Raw genomic sequence first — 20,849 nt, 5'->3', positions numbered from 1 at the left:
TCAGGCTGTGTGCAGGCAGGAGAGGACCCAAACGCAAACTCACGGGAAAACAGGACTGAACTCAAAATACAGCTTTATTGCTGACAGAGGACAAAGGCGATACAAAATAATATGAAACTAAACTGGGAAGTACTAAGGAACTGACTCCCGAGGAAACAGAGGAGGGGCACACAGTCATGAGGGAGAATGCGACACTGCACTGAGGGAGACGTGGACATAAATACACAGAGGGTAAACGAGGGAAGTGGGAGCACATGGGGAACACAGCTGACACAGATAATCGTAACAACACAGGGCAGGCGTGAACACAACATGACACATAGGCTGTATCCCAATTCAGGGTCTGCAGCCTTAAAGGCCGCATTTTAAGGCCGATTATGTCACAGTGGCGCGCCGAAGGCTGTCCCAAGTCAAAGGCTGCTCGAAATGCGGCCCTCAAATGCGTCCTTCATTTCCCTGAATTTTAAGGCTGTGGTAGTGTAGACTTCGTGGCCCAACATATCCCACAATTCATAGTGCGGCAGTCGGTGTAGATAATTCTGCCGCAGACAGCAGAAGCGGAGCGGCCGAAGAGTAAACTGTGAAAAGTAAGTACTGAATATTATGTCACTTATTTATGTGTAAATGTTTAATAATGAAGAACATTAAAACATTACTGTTGGCCACATGTCGGCAAAGTTATTTGCTATTAGTGATGTTTGTACGTTCAGCTTTTACTTGCTTTTAAAGCCTTTAAAATATAATAATACAATAGTTGACTTTAATCTTACAGAGAATGTGATGATTTTGTGGATAATTAAAGTCAGTCATATATCCACAAACACAACAAGCTGAAAGTCAGTGATGCTGCTCGGTTTGCAGTCCTGAATATCACGGCACAAGCAGGATTCACTGCACTGTTAATGTTAGCTATGTTATATTGCTGCCTCTGTTCGGTGGTGTCGAGCCAAACGGACTTTAACATGTGTTTGAACGAGCTGACGGTTCACTCGTTAAGCTGAAAGAAAGATGCTTTAATCACAGGAGTCACACATGTGTCCACTGTACCAGCTGGGAACTCTTCTTGTTTACAAGAATACACCTGAATACTCCTGAGACTGTCACCTGTCTGTCTGTCCTGCACTCTCTCTCTGTTTCTTTCTCTCTGATTGTGGAATAAAAGTATGAACATGTATTTATAAGTTACACTTGTGTTTGAATCCTGCAGCTTAACACGCATTTGATTTCCATGTGTGACAACTGCAAGTGTCCAGAGTGAGGACAGACTGAGGGACCCACTGCTGCACATCATCTGTGAGGCTTTGCACCCCTGATGATCCACCAGGACAAACTCAGCAGTGTGTGAGGAAGAGGAGGAGGAAGAGCCAGCAGCAGCTGACAGATGGAGAGAATAGACAGACCGTTCCCTGTTTGTGAAGGACTGCTAGGAAAGTTTAACATAACTAATTGTCTGTCCTGAATCAGTCTTATTAGGTAATGTTCAAATAATTTTATCATTCCTGTGTTTTCAGTGTGGGAGAAAGTACTCAGGGCCTTCAAGTTACACACTATGAAAGGAAGAAACAAGTTTAATGTTCAGAAACCTAAAGTATGTATCAGCAGCAGAATGGAGCTAAAAATAAATGTTTGTTTCAGTTCTATGAAGCTTTGAGTATTTTGGATTAGTAGCAGTGCTGTGTTTGTTGCATCATATCGCTGTAATTGTTTATATGCTTTATATATCCTGAGGTAAGTTGATCTATAGTGTTACATCATATTCTATAAGGATGTTATGTGTTTGTAGACTTTGTGCCCAGTTTGACCCATTTAACAGAAGTCAGCCTGTTTAAGGCTCTGATATCTATTCTGTATGACTTAAAGCAGTTATGACATGGTCTGATTTTCTCACCCAATAAAGGGATATTTAATATATCAGTCTACTCTTCATTCTTCAACAGTTATCACAGCTCGTACATTTGCTTTTTACACACATATATAAGCACTGAGCCAAATTTAGTAATGCCAACATACTGAAGGAACATTTGTCTCTTATATATAATACATCTATAGATACACTGTCAAAGATACTTGAGTGTCTTTGAGTGAAGATTTAAGGTGATAGGACATATAAATAGCTGCAACTTGAATCTTTACTGAAGCTCAGTATTTGACACAGAGTTCACTCACATGTGCTGTACCAGTGTACCTGCACATGTGATGTGACAATAGCAGTGATTTGATTTGAGAGTTCAAACTCACTGCTGTAATAACTAATAATGATTAATATAATAACTATAATATTGGCCATATCATATTTACACTGACTTTAGTCTCATGAACAACATTAGCTAATTGTTATTTACTAGCTAATCTTATATGACTGTTCAGTACAGATATGAAGCCCAACAATCATGTTTTACAGTCCTGTGGTCTCAGCCTCAGATACTCATTAAATCACACAAAGCTCATGTAGAAACAAATGAACAAAACATGTTCTCCTTCATTTCTGTCAACCACACGTTTCCCGCCATCATGGTTGCTAGGCAACCTGGGCAGTGCGACGGAGGCTAGACCGTCCCATTTCACAAGCCTCACACTTCCGGCCTTAGCGGTCTTTGAGTACGCGGCCCTTGAGGATCGTTGAGGCTGTGTACTTTAAGGCTGCAGACCCTGAATTGGGATACAGCCATTCTTAGGAGAGACTGTCAAAGTAAAACAGGAAGTACACAGAGGTTCAGACAGGAGGAGAGAGAGCACGGGGAGAGCACGGACATAACGGGCTGGGGAAAACATGGAATAAAACACAAGGAGGGGAAACAAGGGTTCACAGATAGACAGAGGGGCACACAGGGGGTTACTGAATACAGAACATCTTAACTAAACAACCTAGGAACCAAGGCATAAATAAAGAACAAAATACAAGAACACACGAAAACTATGAATACTGGGCCAACATGGCCCAGGACCATGACAGGCGTTTTGTTTGTTTTTCTTTCTTTCTTCCCCCCTTTCTCACCGTCTCTTCTCCCCTCTGTTTTTCTTTCTCTCCCTCTCTTTCTTTCATTCTTTCTCCCTGTCCTATCCCCCAGTCATGTCTGTCCTGTTTGTAGCAACCGAAAATAAAATAAATACATAATTAAAATAAGGGTCAATCAAATGGACCAATATGGCAAGGCCATGATGATCCACTTGGTAAAATGAATCTGCTTGGCATCTTTCTTGGCCTTAAGACAACAATTCTGATGGCTAAAGATCCAAACGGGACAACAAAAGAAAAAAAAAAGGATAAAAAATGTGCACTGGAAGCTTCATGGTATGGATTTAAATAGCTCAATATGTATGTGGCCAAAAACTTTAGTCCATGTAGGGAAGTTTACCACAGTTTACACAGATTTACGATTTGACACAGACTTAATTTACAGATTTAATACACCCGTTACAGCATAAATATTGATATAAATATATAAAAAACAAAAGTAAAATACATTCATGAAACTGTCAAAGTTGCTGAAAACTGAGCAGAAGAGAAAGAATTATGTGATGTTACATTTTTCTGAGAACTGACTGACTGTGACGACTCCTCCATGTGCTACATGCTATTTTGTCCTGCTAGTTGAGCCTGCTGTCTGTTCTCAGCCCTCCTCCTGTTTCACTGGCATATATCCATCACCAGAGGGCTCCACCGATCTGCCTGTTGACATCAGAGCAAACCCCTGTGTCATGTGACCTGGCTGGAGCTGCAACGCTGGACTCAGACGTGGCCCAGGCAAGTTCAGAGGCAGTTGTGGAAAAGAGAGCAGGGAGCATGGTAAAGCACTGGAAGGATGAGGTGGAAACAGGAAGCGTGTAGATTCAGTGGACTTATCAACATCCTCCATGCCCTCATCCTGACTCAGCTGCTCCTCTCCCCCACTGCTAACACCTGAATCCATGCTGGGAAGCTCCGGGCTGTCAGCCTGCTGTTTCTCCACTCGCTCATAATCAGAACAAACCTGGATAGACTTGCCAAACACACCTCCGCTGCTTCCAAACAGCCTCTGAAAATCTGCTTTTTGTTTATTCCCTCCCTCCTTCTCTTCCTCAGCCTCAGGTTCCTCATCATGGCTATCAGTCATATTGATGCTATCTGCCTCCATGCTCTCTTCACTGACCTCTTCACAACTGCACATGCCTGAATCTAGACTCTGGAGCCTAAATCGATCATTGTCGAGCCTCTCAGTTTTCTCATAGTCTGAAATCACCTGCACTGGCTCACTGTTACTGCTGCCTTTGAGCAGCAACATTAACTTCTCATGTTCTTTCTCTCTCGCTTCATCGCTTTCCTGTTCTGCGCTTTTCCCTTCGCCCTGAGCACCAACAGGACCATAAGGCGTGTCAGCCGCACAGGGCTTCAGATTCCCAGCAGTGAGTGAGGAAATAGGAGGAGGGCTACAAAGCTCAGAGTAACTTGGGTTAGTGAAGGTGGAGCTGGTGGAGTCATAGCTGCCTTTGTTCAACACCATCTTCTCATCTGGCTTGTAGGCCACAGCAGCATCAACAGGCGAGATTAATTCTACAGTGATCATTTCCACTGGTTTCAAGAAGGAGTGAAAGTATTCACTGGGGAACCCACTCTGGAGGAGAGAAAGTCACAGAACAGAAGAGATTAGAAAGATTTGAAATATACAAGATATTCAATCTGCACTTCAAGAAAAGGATTAAAAAGACGAATGGATCGGTGATCAATTTTGTTTGTCTGGTTAGACTGTCTGCAGCACAACTTTCAGTAATTCTCTTTTTATGTTGCATGCTGTGTCTGTTTATGAGCTGCAGTTATCTCATTTTTATTTGTAGATGGTTATGACAAACTATTTGAACTCAAAACTAAAGAAGATTCAGTATTCGACTGTAAACGACCACGGCAGACCCAGTGACATTTTAATCATTCTTTATTAATACTTGATGGTTGCTGTCCACAATACACACAGAGCTGCAGCTCTGCCACTGCCAGCTCAACGTACCAACCACACGCAGGACCCACTACAGTATTTAAGTAGGCGGGGCATGATTGCGGATGCCATGCAGGTGCGTCTGCCCTCCCTGCACGGCACAGCAAGCCACGCCCTGCCACATCGACTTACAGTCATATGTGGCTGACACACAGCTCAAAATAGATGCTAACGATAGCTGCTACTCATGTACATTTACTGCAAACATGTTCACCATGATAGTACACAAATGTTATTTTTTACTGCCCTGAAATGGCAGTTTCAATTGTTTTTCATTTTAAACTGTAAACTGTAACCTGATTACATGATTTAACAGTAGACAGTAAAGACGACGCATCTAGAGCCTGTATGCTTACCTTAAAATGTACATTCTGCAGGGAGGATTTTCCTGGGTCTGGTACGGGCTGACCTTTCATTGTCTTTACTACATAAACCCTGAGGCAACAAAATTACAATCAAAACCAAAGCCGTCAAAAAGAATCTTTTTGTTTTTAATACATCATACCAGAATAACTAATCATAATATACTGCACATTGAGATATTTTTGGAAAAGTTTGCTTACCAGTGTTTTTTAGTTGTGCAGAGAATGACTGCCATTAACACGACAACACCTGCTGTAATTATGCACACAACAAGGCTAGGAACATCTGAAAAATACAAAAAAAGAAAACAGAATAGAATAACTTTATCGTCCACACTAATGGAAAATTATCTTTGGTTCACCAAGTCAAAAATCAAGCAGGCAATAAAATCATAATAACAATATTGGTAGGAATCAGACCACATTCAAACCTAAGCATAAATAAAACTCCAATATACCTATAGAAATACTTCACAGTATATGATGGTTTTTTAAAAATATTAAATGCTTTTGACACGAAGGATCTCTTATAGACTTTTTTGCTAGCTAGAGGCATCTTGTAACATCATCCTGACAGCATTAATTCAAAATCAGAGTGAAGAGGGTGTTTGGGGTCAGTAACAATAGACCAGGCTTTCCTTAAGACAGCTTGAAGATACTAGATTCCAATCAAGGTTGTTATCGACCAGTAATTGTTCTGGTAGTTCTAACAATCATGTTACAAAATAACAAAATATTCTCCAATTAGCTTCCCTGTAAATGGAATGAGCATAAAAAAATAAATCTTGTCCTTAAAATGTGTTTCCAGATACTTAAAGATATTAATGACTTTCACAGACTGACTAGAAAGTGAAGCCGGTCATGGGGACTGGGTAATTCAAGACAAGCTTTTTCATTTTTAACGAGGAAATAATGAAATTTACACCCTTCTTTCAACCTGCATCCCTGAGCAAAATCATTAGGGCTCAAGTTCCTATAGAACAGCGGTCCCCAACCCCCGGGCCTCGGACCGGTACCGGGCCGCGAGAGTTGAGGCTCAGGTGTGAAATGTATAGTTTTCAGGGTTTTTATTGGTTTTCAGCGTTATTTTATCGTTTTTATCGTTTACTCAGTTTTCCTTGGTCTTTTCACGTGTGTTATGAATAAACTTCTTTTTTTTCGGTACTGGTACTAGTTTTATTTTGTTGTATTTATCTGCGACACCTTAAAGGCTGGTCCATGAAAATATTGTCGGGCATAAACCGGTCCGTGGCCCAAAAAAGGTTGGGGACCGCTGCTATAGAAGACCAACAATAGCCATATCATCAGCATATTTTCACATTTTCACTTTCCTATCTTGGAGCTGCATGTCATTTACATAAACAGAGAATAACAACGGTACTGACTGTACTGACTATGACTTCATCAGGTAAAACAAATACAGATTTTCTGTGGGCTTTAGTTGCTCTTATAAAATGTGTGTCCTTGTTGTACTGAAACAGAAGACAGAGCCGATCACGTTAGCTTAGAAAAATGAGAGAAGGCAGGACTGAGAACTCTTTCTTAAACTAAACTATTTGGCTTTGGAGCCATTTGGCAAAAAAAAGTACCTGATGGTGGTTTTCTTTTTCCTACTGGTGACTCCCATGATGCAGTGGGGCTCCAGTCACTCCAGGCTCCCTGTTCAAGTTCAAGTTCAACAGACCGCACACGAACTCGTACCTCGTACCTCTCGCCTTGTATCAGTTTGTCTGGCTCCAGCTCTGCCCTGCACTCATACTCGCACTGAATTTTTTTTTCCTGCACGGTGGTATCCTGACAGACAGAAAGATTTTTATATCACTTTATTTACTCTTGCTATGAATTCACACAAACACAGGGCAGGGATCATGTGTACACACTATTTAAACGTGCACTTTCAGGATCTCGACTTCATACCCAAACTCATTCACATTGTGATACAAAATCTAAACTTACACTCCATGACTGATTCTGCTGCTTCCACTGCACTTCACTTTCGTATGAACTGATCATTTCATGTTTGGGGTCTTGGGACAACCAGGAAACAGAGGTGGCGTTGACTTCTGGCTTCGAAGGAGGATTCACCTTTACTGTAAGAGTGTGCACATGAACACACACACACACGAATCACACAAATATGTTCCATGGGCTCTGTAAATAGGTCATATTGTAAGTAACAATGAGGTAGTATATTATAGGTTACACTCACTGTGACAGGATGGCATGTAGGAAGTGATTAGACTCTGCTTCATATGAGCACAGCTCAGATTCATGGACAACACATGGAAAGAAAAAAACTGAAAGAAATTGTTTTGAAAAATTTAATAAAATGATCCAAAACTAGTGAAGATCTAAATCAATTGGTAAATTTAAAATGTTTTGATTAAAATCTACAGATAATAGTTTCGATGTAAATCTAGAAGTGATGTATATATGCTTGAGGCTTGAGGTTTTCCTTGGTGTCACAGAGTGAAATTCAGATTGTGATCACAAGGGTGAGACCAGTTATGCTTCTTCTTCATTTTTGACATATTATTATTTCATATGTGCAGGTATACCCGCACATATTAGAAAAAAGGGGTCCAGAATGCTCTCTCAGTTTAGCTTCTATGTTTTGAGAAATTAGTATTTTCACTTTCTTGTCAGGAATACTGATAGTCTGTGTCTGCACAGAGGCCATAATTAGCTTTAATTTCACTTCATGTGCAGAAAAGTAAAAATAAAAAAGAAGCCTGATCCTGTCTGGGTTATACTTCCTGAAATTCATGCATAGATACTCTAATATAAAATGGAAACAAGTGTGCTTTAAATGTCCTGCTGGCCATATGCTCATCACAGGATTCTTCACATCTGTCTATACCTTAAAAAGCAGATGATTCTTTTTTTTCTCTCTTGTGCAGATTTTAAACATATTTTTAATAAACAGGGTATCCACCAATGCTAGTTGTTCACACACTCACAGTGTATTCAATTTGAAAGATGAGGGAGCACTCCTTTAGGTCTGGTCTGGACATGTCAACAGACTTTAGGTCACAGGAAGTGCTGTAAGAGCTGAGAAGAAGAATATTCATTTGATTTTGCTGTAGATGATGTTACTGATGACATTTGTGACTCGTGTATTGTAGGTATTATGCATCTAGGTTTTCTTTTTGTGACTGAGATCCTTACTAGTAGTGAGATTTAAATTGAGCATGTATGGTGCATGCAGTGTCATCAGACACGTATTCGCTGTTCCACAAACATGTGATGTTTCTATTGTAGTCAGTGTAGCAAGTGAGATCTGTGAGAATTGAAACAGGAGAGATGAAATGAGAATGAGTAAATATGTCAAACAACAGATCTTAAAATCAGTTAAACATGAATAAAGAGGAATAAAGACTAACTCTCTGGAAGCCTGGGACACTCATCACTTCTGCAGAGCAGCAGCACAGGCAGCAGGATAAACAGGGAAAGGCTTTTCTTATTTCTCTCCATTTGTTAAGTCCTCAGTTTTCTTTCTTTGAGGCCACTGGGATGGTTTGTTTCCAAAGCTCAGTGACTGGAAGATTTGAAGGATTGTAGTCGCTCCAGACTTTGGCTCACCGCTTCCCAATTTTTCTCATCCTGCCCAAATCATCTGGTTGACAAGATTGAACAATGTGACAGAGGAGTTTGTCACATTTTTTTTTCTGCTTCTACACAACTGCAGCCTACAAACACATCGAGAATAAGTTGTAACATAAGCAGTCGATGGAAAAACAGAAATAGAAGTGTTTCAGATCCTGCCCCACTCCTCTGCGGTTCCACATCTGTACAAATGTGACATTTGTTCTCTTGCAGACACAGGATAAATTAACAATGATGATTTGAGACAACAAAGTTCCAATGTAAATCAGGCTTATGCATCAAAATCAACACCAAATACAATGCCATTGATATTTCCTTTTTCAGGGTGAAACAGGACCAGCTGTTTTTTCTGAAAGACCACACCCATTAAAACAGGTAATGAAAAGAAATACTCTGGCAAATTCTCATTTTACACTCAGCCACGCACACTCAAGGCATGCAAAACCTTTCATCAGCTTCCTTTTTGGAATATACAGCAGTATTTGCACATTTGTGCAAAAATGTCTGTATATCAGCAGTTTCCATTCAATCTGCATTGGAAGTCAGTAAAACTATTTAATAAAATACAGTTTAAATATCAAACAGTTCTCTTAATAAAATAATAATAATAATTGTGTCAGCTACACAAACCCAAACAGATAAAAGGAAAAAAGGTTGAATTCATTGCTTCAATTCAAGCAATTCAAACAATTAACACAGTAGAGGATCTTACTTTGAATCGGCACTGCTCTCCAGACTAAAATGTGAACTTCTGATTAATTATTCTTCACTTCTGAGCATCTGAAGCACGTTAACACATGTCTGTCATTTCCTTCAACTGACAGATAAGGTTAAATTTAGTACCTGATGACACATTTAAACAAGCAGTCAGGTAGAAACTGGCAGCTTCTGCGTTAATGTTTCAGTTTTACACTTCATCATCATTTATTAGTTTGTTGACTACAGCCTGCCATTTCCCCCAGCCTGTTGGATTTTTAACCGTGCACAGCAATGCACACAAAGGGCATGCTACAGCTAATACTTATAAACGTATTAGCTGCAGCTGCCTTTGCGTGCGGACCGCAATGACATTTAAACTCTGTGAAAAACAGGATGAAAAAAAAAATGTGTTTGTGTGGATTCGTGGTTCTTGTGGTTTTGCAGCCAAGTGCAAGCTGACCCACAAACACCCACAGCCTGACCTAAAACTTTCACGTTGTGCGTTTACTGCAGTATTATTTGTAAAGACTTTTTTTTTTAAAGCATTTTATCTCTGCAAGAACACATTGATATTCAAGCGAACCTTTCTTTTCATTGTGATTAACGCAAACATATTAAGTTTATACTGCACAGCGCTGACGTAGATTCTTTACATGTTTAGATTCACATTCATAACATAACATATATTCTGCTTTGTAGCATGATAGAAAACCTAAACCTGCAGCTAAAACCCTAAATATTATCTTCAGCCACAATCCATAGAATAACTGTCTAACAAACTACGTTCCAAGTGTCATGCAGACGTCAACACTTGTGGCAGTTAGTGGCAAGTATACCATGAGTTGCTGCAGTTTAAAATGCAGTGGGACATTTAAAAAATCATTTACTGATAAATATTTGTGGTGCCAGTAACATTTCTTGAAAAATAAAGAAAAAAAAGAAAAAGTGTTGTTCTCCTTTTTTTTAGCCTAAACAGCTGCACACTACTGTTTTTCTTCCATTTCCGTGCACAGGGGAAAGCACATTATGTTGGTGCTTCTACGGTCACCTGTTTGCAAGGTTTAATAAAGGTCAAAATGTTTTTCTGAGAACTCAAATGTTCCATTATTCTGACAGGTTCACTTCCTGCTAACGGCACTTCTTAAAAAAACTTAATCTGATTGCATGCAATGAGCTCAGACTTCAGGATTTCAATAAATGGAGTATACAGTTTCCAGTCATGCACATTACAAGAAAATGTTTTAGTAGTCAGGAAGTTGATAAGCTTAACAGGAGGCACTTTGTGTAAAAATTAACAAGATGTCAGTTGATACAAAAGGTGAGGTGGGGGGGGGGGAAGTTACACTAACTACATCCTCTTAAAATGTACTATTAGATTGAGTCATGTGCTGCAGCATAAAGCAATATCAGTTCCATCCTGACATTGAGATTCACTGATGAGAGCTCTTTTAGGGTGACAATGTCGCATGTAGTAATCCAAGAAGATAACAGCCTTGCAATCTTCCAGAATAAAAAAGAGAAACACCAGTATGGGATAGGAAATGAAGTAGATTACTTATTGTGTCAGATTATGATATGAGACTGCTTATACAGCGGGGAAAATAAGTATTTGACACATCAGCATTTCCAGCAGTAAGGGGATTTCCAAGTGGACTATTGACACAACATTCCCACCAGATGTTGCCATCAAGCCAAACATTGAAGTCATACACACAAATCAGAACATTTAAGTATACAAGTTAAACCATAATAAATAAAGTGAAATGACACAGGGAATAAGTATTGAACACACTTTATTTAATACTTTGTAGAAAAGCCTTTGTTGGTGATTACAGCTTCTAGACGCCTCTTGTATGGAGAGACCAGTCGTCTGCATTGCTCAGGAGTGATTCTGGCCCATTCCTCCACACAAACGGTCTTTAAATCGTGGAGGTTCCTTGGGCCTCTTCTATGAACCTTAATCTTCAGTTCTCTCCATAGATTCTCTATGGGATTTAGGTCAGGTGATTGACTGGGCCATTCAAGCAACTTGATTTTCTTTCTTTGGAACCACTTCATTGTTTCCTTGGCCTTGTGTTTGGGATCATTGTCTTGCTGGAATGTCCACCCTCTTTTCATTTTTAGCTTCCTGGTAGATGGCAGCAGATTCTTATCCAGAATGTCCCGGTACATCGCTCCATTCATCCTGCCTTCAATGATATGAAGTCTGCCAGTACCCCTTGCTGAAAAGCAGCCCCAAACCATGATGCTTCCACCCCCAAACTTAACTGTTGGTATGGTGTTCTTGGGGTGGTGAGCAGTGCCATTTCTCCTCCAAACATGGTGTGTAGAATGACTGCCAAAAAGTTCTATTTTGCTTTCATCTGACCATACTATAGTCTCCCAATAATCCACAGGCTTCTCCAAATGCTGTTGCGCAAATTTTAACCGAGCCTTGACATGCTTTTTGTTCAGCAATGGAGTCTTGCGTGGTGAGCGTGCATGGATGCCATGGCGGGTCAGTGCATTGCTTATAGTTTTCTTTGACACAACAGTACCTGCTGATGCAAGGTCTTCCTGAAGTTCTGTCCGAGTGGTTCTTGGCTCTTGGAGTACTCTCCTGATTATTCTGTGGACTCCTCGGACAGGGATCTTGCGTGGAGCACCTGATCGTGGCTGGTTTATGGTGAACTGATGCTCTTTCCATTTCCGGATAATGGCCCCCACAGTGCTCACAGGAACATTCAGCATTCTGGAAATGCGCCTATAACCATTCCCATCACAATGCTTTTCAACGATGAGATTACGCAGATCTTGTGAGAGTTCTTTGCCTTTACCCATCATGAAGTCTTTCCTGTGTGCCTTCTGGGTAATGAGGGGCCTTTATGGGCCATCAATTAGGACTACAGCAGCTGATTCCAGTTAGTACTGATAGGGGACTGGGTTTCTCCATCAATACTGACAGATTTCAGGTGATCTCCTGGCTTTCTATGTCATTTTGCCCCTTGTTATCTTCATGTATTCAATACTTATTCCCTGTGTCATTTCACTTTATTTATTATGGTTTAACTTGTATACTTAAATGTTCTGATTTGTGTGTATGACTTCAATGTTTGGCTTGATGGCAACATCTGGTGGGAATGTTGTGTCAATAGTCCACTTGGAAATCCCCTTACTGCTGGAAATGCTGATGTGTCAAATACTTATTTTCCCCGCTGTATTTTATTCGTTATCTGATCTTCTGCATGCAAATGGTCTGTCAACATACACCTACCCGACACCTCTAATGCACTGCTGCTCCTCAGTGTGAGGAATCTGTAGAAACTGACCTTTCACTCTACCAGATCTATAAACGTCGCACTGCAGTCACATCAATCTGTAGCAGACGGCACAAATAAGGCGCATGTTTGATGTGGGTGTTTTGGTTTAATCACAGCTAACTCTTTCTTCTTGCCTGGGTAGAAGTCCTCTGCAGTTAAAGCTTTCAGACAGACTTTCAAAGAACGGTGATTCTTTTAAATGCAAAAGATTAATCATGAAGTTCCATGAGCTTCTGTGCCAACACTTACCTTTATTCAACTTCAACAATATCACTAGTAAACACTGCACACATTTTCATAGCTATGATGACAGAGCCAAGCTATATTTATCTTTGAAGCCAGGTGAAACTGTCCATTTAGTCACATTTAAGCATTTCTTAAAGACATAAAGGTCTGGATTATGTAAAATTGTCTACTTGTAACCTCTGGTGTTGTGTATGGAATACAGAGCATGAAATGATTCACTGTAATTACTTTGGATAGGAATGCCTCAGCCTCAATTATTCCCACTCTGACAAACCATCTTTTTTACCCTTACAGTGTCATCAAAGCCAAGTCTTATGGACAGCCTTGTTTCAGCTGAGTACTATTGTCCAATTATGTCCAATGTTTCTGAGTTCAAGTACCTCGGGGTCTTGTTCACGAGTGATGGGAGAAGGGAGCCGGAGATCGACAGACGGATTGGTGCTGCGACTGCAGTAATGCAGACGCTGCACCGGTCCATCGTGGTGAAGAGAGAGCTGAGTGTAAAAGCGAAGCTCTCAATTTACCGGTCGATCTACGTCCCTACCCTCACCTATGGCCACGAGCTGTGGGTAGTGATCGAAAGAACGAGATCGCGGATACAAGAGGCGGAAATGAGCTTCCTCCGAAGGGCGGCTGGCCTCTCCCTTAGAGATTGGGTGAGAAGTTCGGCCATCCGGGAGGGGCTCAGAGTAGAGCCGCTGATGCTCCACATCGAAAGGAGCCAGCTGAGGTGGTTCGGGCATCTGACAAGGATGCCCCCTGGGCGCCTCCTGGGTGAGGTGTTCCAGGCATGTCCCACCAGGAGGAGGCCCTGGGGCAGACCCAGGACACGCTGGAGAGATTATATCTCTCGGCTGGCCTGGGAACGCCTTGGTGTTCCCCGGATAAGCTGGAGGAGGTGGCTGGGGAGAGGGAGGTCTGGGCTTCTCTGCTTAGGTTGCTGCCCCCGCAGCGGAAGAAGATGGATAGATGGATTGTTTGTTTTTGGTTAGACTTCAACAAGACTTTTTCTGTTCTGGTGGATTTTTTTTTTTAAAGTTCATAAGACTGAAATCACAAGTCTGTTTTTAATCAAACCTGAAGTCATGTGATTAATGACACTGATCAAAGTCATACTGGACAATCCACAGACTTCCCCAACTAACAGGAGATTTGAATGATTTGCGTCAGTTCACCACTTATCCAATCGTGGAAAACCCGCTTTGTTAATAACTTCAAAAAATCAAGATTCCTTTTCTTGCCTCTTCTTATCAGACACTATCTTAATACTTTACCTTCTAAGAACCATTTTTCACGTGTTAAGCACTAGTTCTCTTTATATCATTTGTGTACTGACTTTTGGACTTCCCCTACACTGGTCCTACAGGAAAGTGAAAAAGTTGACACTCTTTGATCTCTTTTTTTTCTCTTTCGTCTCTTTCTCTCTTTCCTTACTCACTTCACTGACACACGAGAAAAACAACCACAAACTGAATGCAAATACACACTAAAAACTTAAACCACATCCTAACCCCTTTGTTTTCCCAGAAAGGTATGTTTGTTTCCAATAACAAAAAAAGCACACAAAAAAAACCTCATTCACAATCCAGAAAGTCTGCTCTTCATTTCTTGAACTACTTTTTTCTTGACATTACTGGTGCAGCGGTTTCTGAAACCACAACTAGTGGTGAGCTGGAGTAACATGTTTTACTCATTTCTGTGGGCATACAGATCAGAACTGCTTCATAATAGTCATCATGTTAAGCTTAAAGTCCGGTCCACCCTGTCAACCTACATGACTGACAAAAATGTCACTCATTAGATGGTCAGTGTCAGGAAATGCAGATTTTCCCTAAGCAACTGGTGGTTACCAGAAAGTTGCTGACCTGTCTGGGTATTTTTTCTTTCCTTCTTTTGTTTTTTGGCTGATGTTCAACCAAAAAGAGGCAGTAAAGATGTTTGTTGCTCTCTGACTATAAGTAGCTAAAATGAGCCGGGTTGTCAGTTGGTGGAACCTTGTCTTGTTTACTGTAAGCGATTAATGGAAGCATCGTTATTATTATTATGATGTCATAGACAAGAGCAGAATCTGCAGAGTAGTTTTTATGCGATCAGATACTTGGAAATGAGATGGTTGGATTGATTATGCCGCTATGGCTTGAATTCTTAACTGAAAGGGTTGAAGGTGGGAGAAATTAGCATATCATAGCCGCAGTCTAGGAGTAGGCGTATCCTGAAACAACAGCGGCGGCAGCAGTATGACTGTTGAGCATGCAGGGACACATAATTTTGTACAGACATACAATAAATCCCCTGAGCTGTTTCCTCTAATGCTGCTGGCAGGCAGACATTTGGGTGTTTACAGCTTACCACGAGCTTTGTGACATGTCTGAATTTCAATTTGTTTAATACTGTTTATGTGTAAAATCAACATGATAAACTTGCTTGTTAGCGTGCTGACACATTTCAAACTGCAACCCCCAAAAAAGCTTCTGTGTGCATGGACGACTTTTGTTTATTTGACAAAACTATCCACATGTCCTTTTAGAAACCCTTTAGCTCTGGCGTCCTTTCCTTCTCTCGCTCCTCCACACTATTTTGTGTCTTTGCTATTCTGCCACCTCCCCCTGCCTCACCCCCACACCTGTTTTCCTGTTTTAAAGTGCACCTTTCCGAGTTAGCATTTTTATTAAAAAGACAGCATTAGGTATCTTACTGGGACTAGTTTTTATATCTAAATATATTTCTGTCTACTTGGACCTTTAAGGTTATCTTTAGTGCAGAATATATTACAATTACAATATAACTGTGAAAAGTCTTGTTCACAATTATATTGTGGAAAATACAGTGAGAACTCTTGGATAAACACAATAGGTGAGCTTTAACTTGTTATGATTTTATGAGTTAAATACAGAAAAAAAGAAAGCCTTTTCCATTCATCACATGCACGTAACCAGCCACTTCTAATCTCGCTTCAGAGTAGACTTTATCACTTTCTCCATCACGACTGTAACTACTGCAACACCGTCTTTCCTCACCGCAGGTTCATTCATTCATAGCAACTAAAAATTGTGTTTGATGTCTCTTAGAAAAGAGCTGATAAACCAAGTAAAAATTGACCTTACCGTTCCAGAGTTGTTCAGCGTGCTGTCATTTCCATGTCTGTAGGGTTATTCAGGCCGTGTACTCTAAACATTTCTTTGACTAAAGTTTTGCCGTCTTGCGTCTAGTGACGTATTGGAAAATTTTCTGAGAAAAGAAGAGGCTGCGGTGCTGTGGTTTCCCTTGGGGTTGTAACTCGGTGACATTCAATCAGCGTGTCAAGAAATGTGAAACATGGTGAAAACCCCTTTTTCGATGTTCGCATAAACACTTTCTGTTCCCTTTGCACTGAGTTTCTATTATTTGTAAAAAAAAAAAAAAAAAAAGGCATGTTACTATGACTTGGTAAGAAGTAAAAGTAGTATGCTAGTGCAGAAACTATAATTTCATGCCTCTGTTTTGTTTGCTTTGCTAACTGAAATTCAGAGTCAACTCTTTTTAGGGCCAGGTTAAATGATTAGTTGGGAAATGTGCTTTCTTACTGAGAGTTTGATGGAAAGTTTGATATCTCATATGTTTACATAAGAAATATGAAGGTTAGCTTAGCAAGTGAGAAAGGCTGAGAATGGGAGAAACAGCTGGCTTACTAAATAAGCTTATTGGTTAATTTAATTAAAGTGCAAAAACCTCTATTTGTCATCCCACCTGGTTTTTCTGTGGGTAAAAAGCAGTGTTGGTGTTACTGTAATCACAATGCATTTACTTGTTACTGAGTAATACAACACATCACTGTCCTAAATGTAGTTTTGTTCTCGTGTGCATGCACTCACACGGCAATCATCCCACTGCAGTTTCCTGGAGGCACGATATAAGTGGCAGAACAGTCTATACTACAAAAAAGTGACTGTGCCCAGTTAATAAACAACTATCCACTGCTGGTGAAATGCTATCAGTTTGGGAAAGGACTTGAAATTAGAGGTGCTGAAGTGTGCACGTGTGCTAGTGTGTCGTATTTTTTTTTTAATATGCCACCGTTGCAAGTACCACATCCAGCTGCACACAGCAGATAGAAATAGACAGCCTACATCTGACTGAACTGGGCCTCACAGGTGAGAAAGCGTTAAAGACAATATTTTAACACAGACACCAAAACAAATATTAATCATGTGCTGTGACACGTCAGGCACATACAAGCAGATAACCAAAAAGTAGGCCAGTCTCACGATTAGGGGGGCTTTTAAGCCACAGCACACAGGATATACAAGAAGCCAACTTGTGCATAACTTACTAGAACCTGGCCAGACACGTATAAGACGTTTAGGCAATACATTTTGTTCATGAGGGGTTGAATATCCTGAAACCCTTAACCCCTCCAAAAATGATTTTCAACATGAGCTATACCTCTCATGTACTCATTTTCAATTCTGTCCATCCTGGTCACTCTTAGTAAAACATCTTCCACCTCCACGTCAGCCTCCTGCCTTTTTGTCAGTGCCACCGTCTCCAAACCATACATCATAGCAGGTTTCACCACCACACTGGAAATCTTTGCATTCACTCTTGTCACACATCAACCTTGACCCTCATCTCCACCCGCTGCACTCTCTTCTTCACCTCTGTTGTCTACTATATGAGGCTTTGGATGGTTGACTCCACCTTCACCACCTCTGTTTACCGTTCCACCTGTATCCCTCTCATTCTCACTCATGTATTCTATCTTCTACTGACTTTCATTCCTCTATTCTCCGGTGCAAACCTCCACATGTCCAGGCTCTCTGCTACCTTCTCGCCACTGCAAAATAGCATCTGTAAGCATCGTTAGTCCACGTAGACCCTTGCCTGACTTCACCTGTCAGGCTGTCCATCACCATCAAAAACAGGAAAGGACTCAAAGTCAGACCCTGATGTAATCCCATCCCCACCTTGAACTCATCTGGCACTTCTACCACACATTTAACCCACTGTCTCGCTGGCGTCCTGCATGTCTTGCGCCACACTCACATACACTTCTGATTTCCTAACACGCTACCTCAGGCGCCCTATCATATGTTTTCTCTGGATCCATGAAGACACTGCAACCCCTTTTGACGTTCCAGCAACACTTTTTAAAAAATATATTTTTTGGCCTTTTTCTGGCTTTATTAGATGGAGACAGTGAAGACTGACAGGAATGCAAAAAGAGACAGAGGGAGAGCACAGAGAGCACATGGTCGCCTGCTCATCCAACTATGCTAAACCAGTGCCCACCCAGCAACACTCTTAAAGCAAACATTACACCTGAAGTGCTCTTTCACAGCATGAAGCCATACCGCTACAGCTTTTCACATCATCTTTGTTCTTGGAAAGGAATGAAGAAGATGTGTACTTCTTCTTCATTACTCATGGGTCCTCTCAATCTCCAGGATTGTGTTAAACAATCTAGTTAAAAAGTCCACTGCCCTCTCTCCTAGACACATCTATACCTCCACTGTATGTCATCTGGATCAACTGCCTTTCCACTCTTCTATAGCTGCCTCACTTCCTTGCTACTAATCCTCTGCACTTCCTTATTGGCTAACTATCCACTTTCCGTCCCCCTCTGGCTCTCATTTTTTACATTCATTAGCTTCTTAAAGTATTCCTTTAATCTTCTCAGCACACTCTTCACTTCTTAGCACATTGCCTATATTATAACTAATATTATAGTAGTATAATATTATACTAATATTTTGTACTGTTGTGACATCTTGTGGCGGGTATTAGCTGATTGCTCATTGCACCTTTTGTAACTACCGTTACTACCGACTGCTATGTAATGTCATTTGTCCATGATGCTTGACATTTTAAGAAAAAAAAATTTGATTATGTCATCTTTTTACTTTCTAAATCATGCATTCCTGAGACGGATGAAAAAAGGAACAGTTTATAAAGTGTTTTTACAACTTTATCTTTTATATTATTTTTCTGTCTGTGATGTCTGCCTTTGCACTGCTGCGAACAGAACATTAGATCTCTCTAAGCATCAGTAGCATGCTGAAAACAGCTAACAGCAAGAGACCAACCAGAGATGGAAATATCTCAAGACTCTAGTTTCAAAAAAGCCTTGAACTCTAAAGAAAAAAGACCCGAGGAAACACTTTCCTGATGGGTCTTAATGACAAGTTCCAACATTTATTTAAAACGTGATTTATACAAGTTATGGTGCCCATTAGACTCATAAAGGACATTAAAGCCAAGTTAAGATCACCAACTGTACATTAATAGTTATGTATAGACAAATAAATGATCGTAATATGAATTTAATTATGTAACTATAACCAAAAGATACTTAATAAATGTCAAAATGTTGGAGGTGTTCTTGAAGAAAAACCTTCATTTACTGTTTGACGAGTAAATGTTTGACTGTTCCACAAGTTTTTTAACAATGTCAGTTTCAATTCTGTTCAATGTTATTTATATAGTGCCAAATCAAAATAACAGTTCCCTCACAGCACTTTTTATTGTGATGTAAGGCCACTATAATGATAGAGCGAAACCCCCAACAATAACATGACCCCCAAATTGCAAGCACTTGTCGACAGTGAGAAGGAAAAGCTCCCTTTTAACAGGAGGAAACCTCCAGCAGAACCAGATTCAGGGAGAGGCAGCCATCTGCTGCGACTGTTTGGGTGAGGTTTACGGCAACACTTTAACAAGAACTATTTAAGAATTAAAGCCATTTTATATACAAAGTAACACATTTTTCAAGTGGATACAATCCTGAGACAACTCTGTGTGTAGATGCAGGTGCTCAGCAAAGCTGCTCAGAGAAACTAATTAAAAATACTCATGATTAAATGTTCAGACTGTTTCACCTGAGCTCTTATTATACAACAGTGCTGAATGCCAAGGTTTAAAACTCTAGTGTAGTGCTGCCCTCGAGTGGAAGCTTTAGAAACACAAACTCAAATGGCATTTAATGTTGGTCATTATAAAGTGGAAAGGGATAAATATTAACTTCACAAAGATAACTTCACATTAAAGCCCTGAAAATATAATCAGTGTTAAAACAAGCGAGCTTTTTCTTCTTATTAGTATTTTTGTTTTTAGTCTAACTAGAATTTAGGTTGTGTTTTGAAATAAAATAAAAATGTAAAAAAACCCAATTATTTATGACATAAAAAACAAACCAAGAGAAAATAGAGAAACAAACCAAGAGATTATCTTGGGACTTCACTGCTGTTCTAAGTTATCACCAACAACTTTCCCAAAGGAGCTCATGTTCACAGCAAGATAACAGAAATCATTTATCAGAGCAGCACACTCACCAGTTAAGAGCCAGGACAGGGTGACTACTCCCACACTGCAACAGCACAAATAATGAACATGTCCTCTTGGTGACACATGTACAACTATACTGCTCAGAAAAAGCAAAAGGCTTTTATTAATGCGAAAGAGGAAGAGAGGACATTTGAGTCTTACTTCCTTTTCACAGGTCAGCTTTAACATTTTAACTTATGTACAGCAACCCCTTTGCTATGCAGTGGAAAAAAGCCTGTAATGAAATACGTGTGACTATCACCAAGTACGTCACAAGTACTTGGTGATAGTCACACGTGGGTTTTGATGCCACCTTTTTGTTTCCTTTAGCTTTTAATTGTGCAAGACTATTTTATATCTGTTCATGCTGA

At 40.3% G+C, this 20,849-nt stretch overlaps 1 protein-coding gene across 1 annotated transcript; it reads right to left on the bottom strand.

Annotated features, from left to right (window-relative positions):
- Nucleotides 1–3,097: 3,097 nt before the first annotated feature.
- Nucleotides 3,098–20,829, bottom strand: LOC148102449 (interleukin-2 receptor subunit beta-like). Its single transcript, XM_087841553.1, has 10 exons — nucleotides 20,487–20,829; nucleotides 8,713–9,018; nucleotides 8,498–8,609; nucleotides 8,290–8,380; nucleotides 7,539–7,626; nucleotides 7,286–7,419; nucleotides 6,919–7,123; nucleotides 5,531–5,615; nucleotides 5,324–5,402; nucleotides 3,098–4,592 (listed from the first exon to the last, which is right to left on the bottom strand). Exons 2-10 carry the CDS (start codon nucleotides 8,801–8,803, stop codon nucleotides 3,612–3,614), a joined length of 1,866 nt encoding a protein of 621 aa, XP_087697679.1. The 5' UTR covers nucleotides 8,804–9,018; nucleotides 20,487–20,829; the 3' UTR covers nucleotides 3,098–3,611.
- Between the last annotated feature and the right edge of the window lie 20 nt (nucleotides 20,830–20,849).

This window comes from Neolamprologus brichardi, chromosome 6 (genome assembly GCF_056152115.1).
Source record: "Neolamprologus brichardi isolate AB-2024 chromosome 6, ASM5615211v1, whole genome shotgun sequence".
In the NCBI taxonomy this organism is placed as follows: Eukaryota; Metazoa; Chordata; class Actinopteri; order Cichliformes; family Cichlidae; genus Neolamprologus; species Neolamprologus brichardi.
Note: the sequence above shows the minus strand (reverse complement) of the source record. Positions and strands in the feature narration are given on the sequence as shown.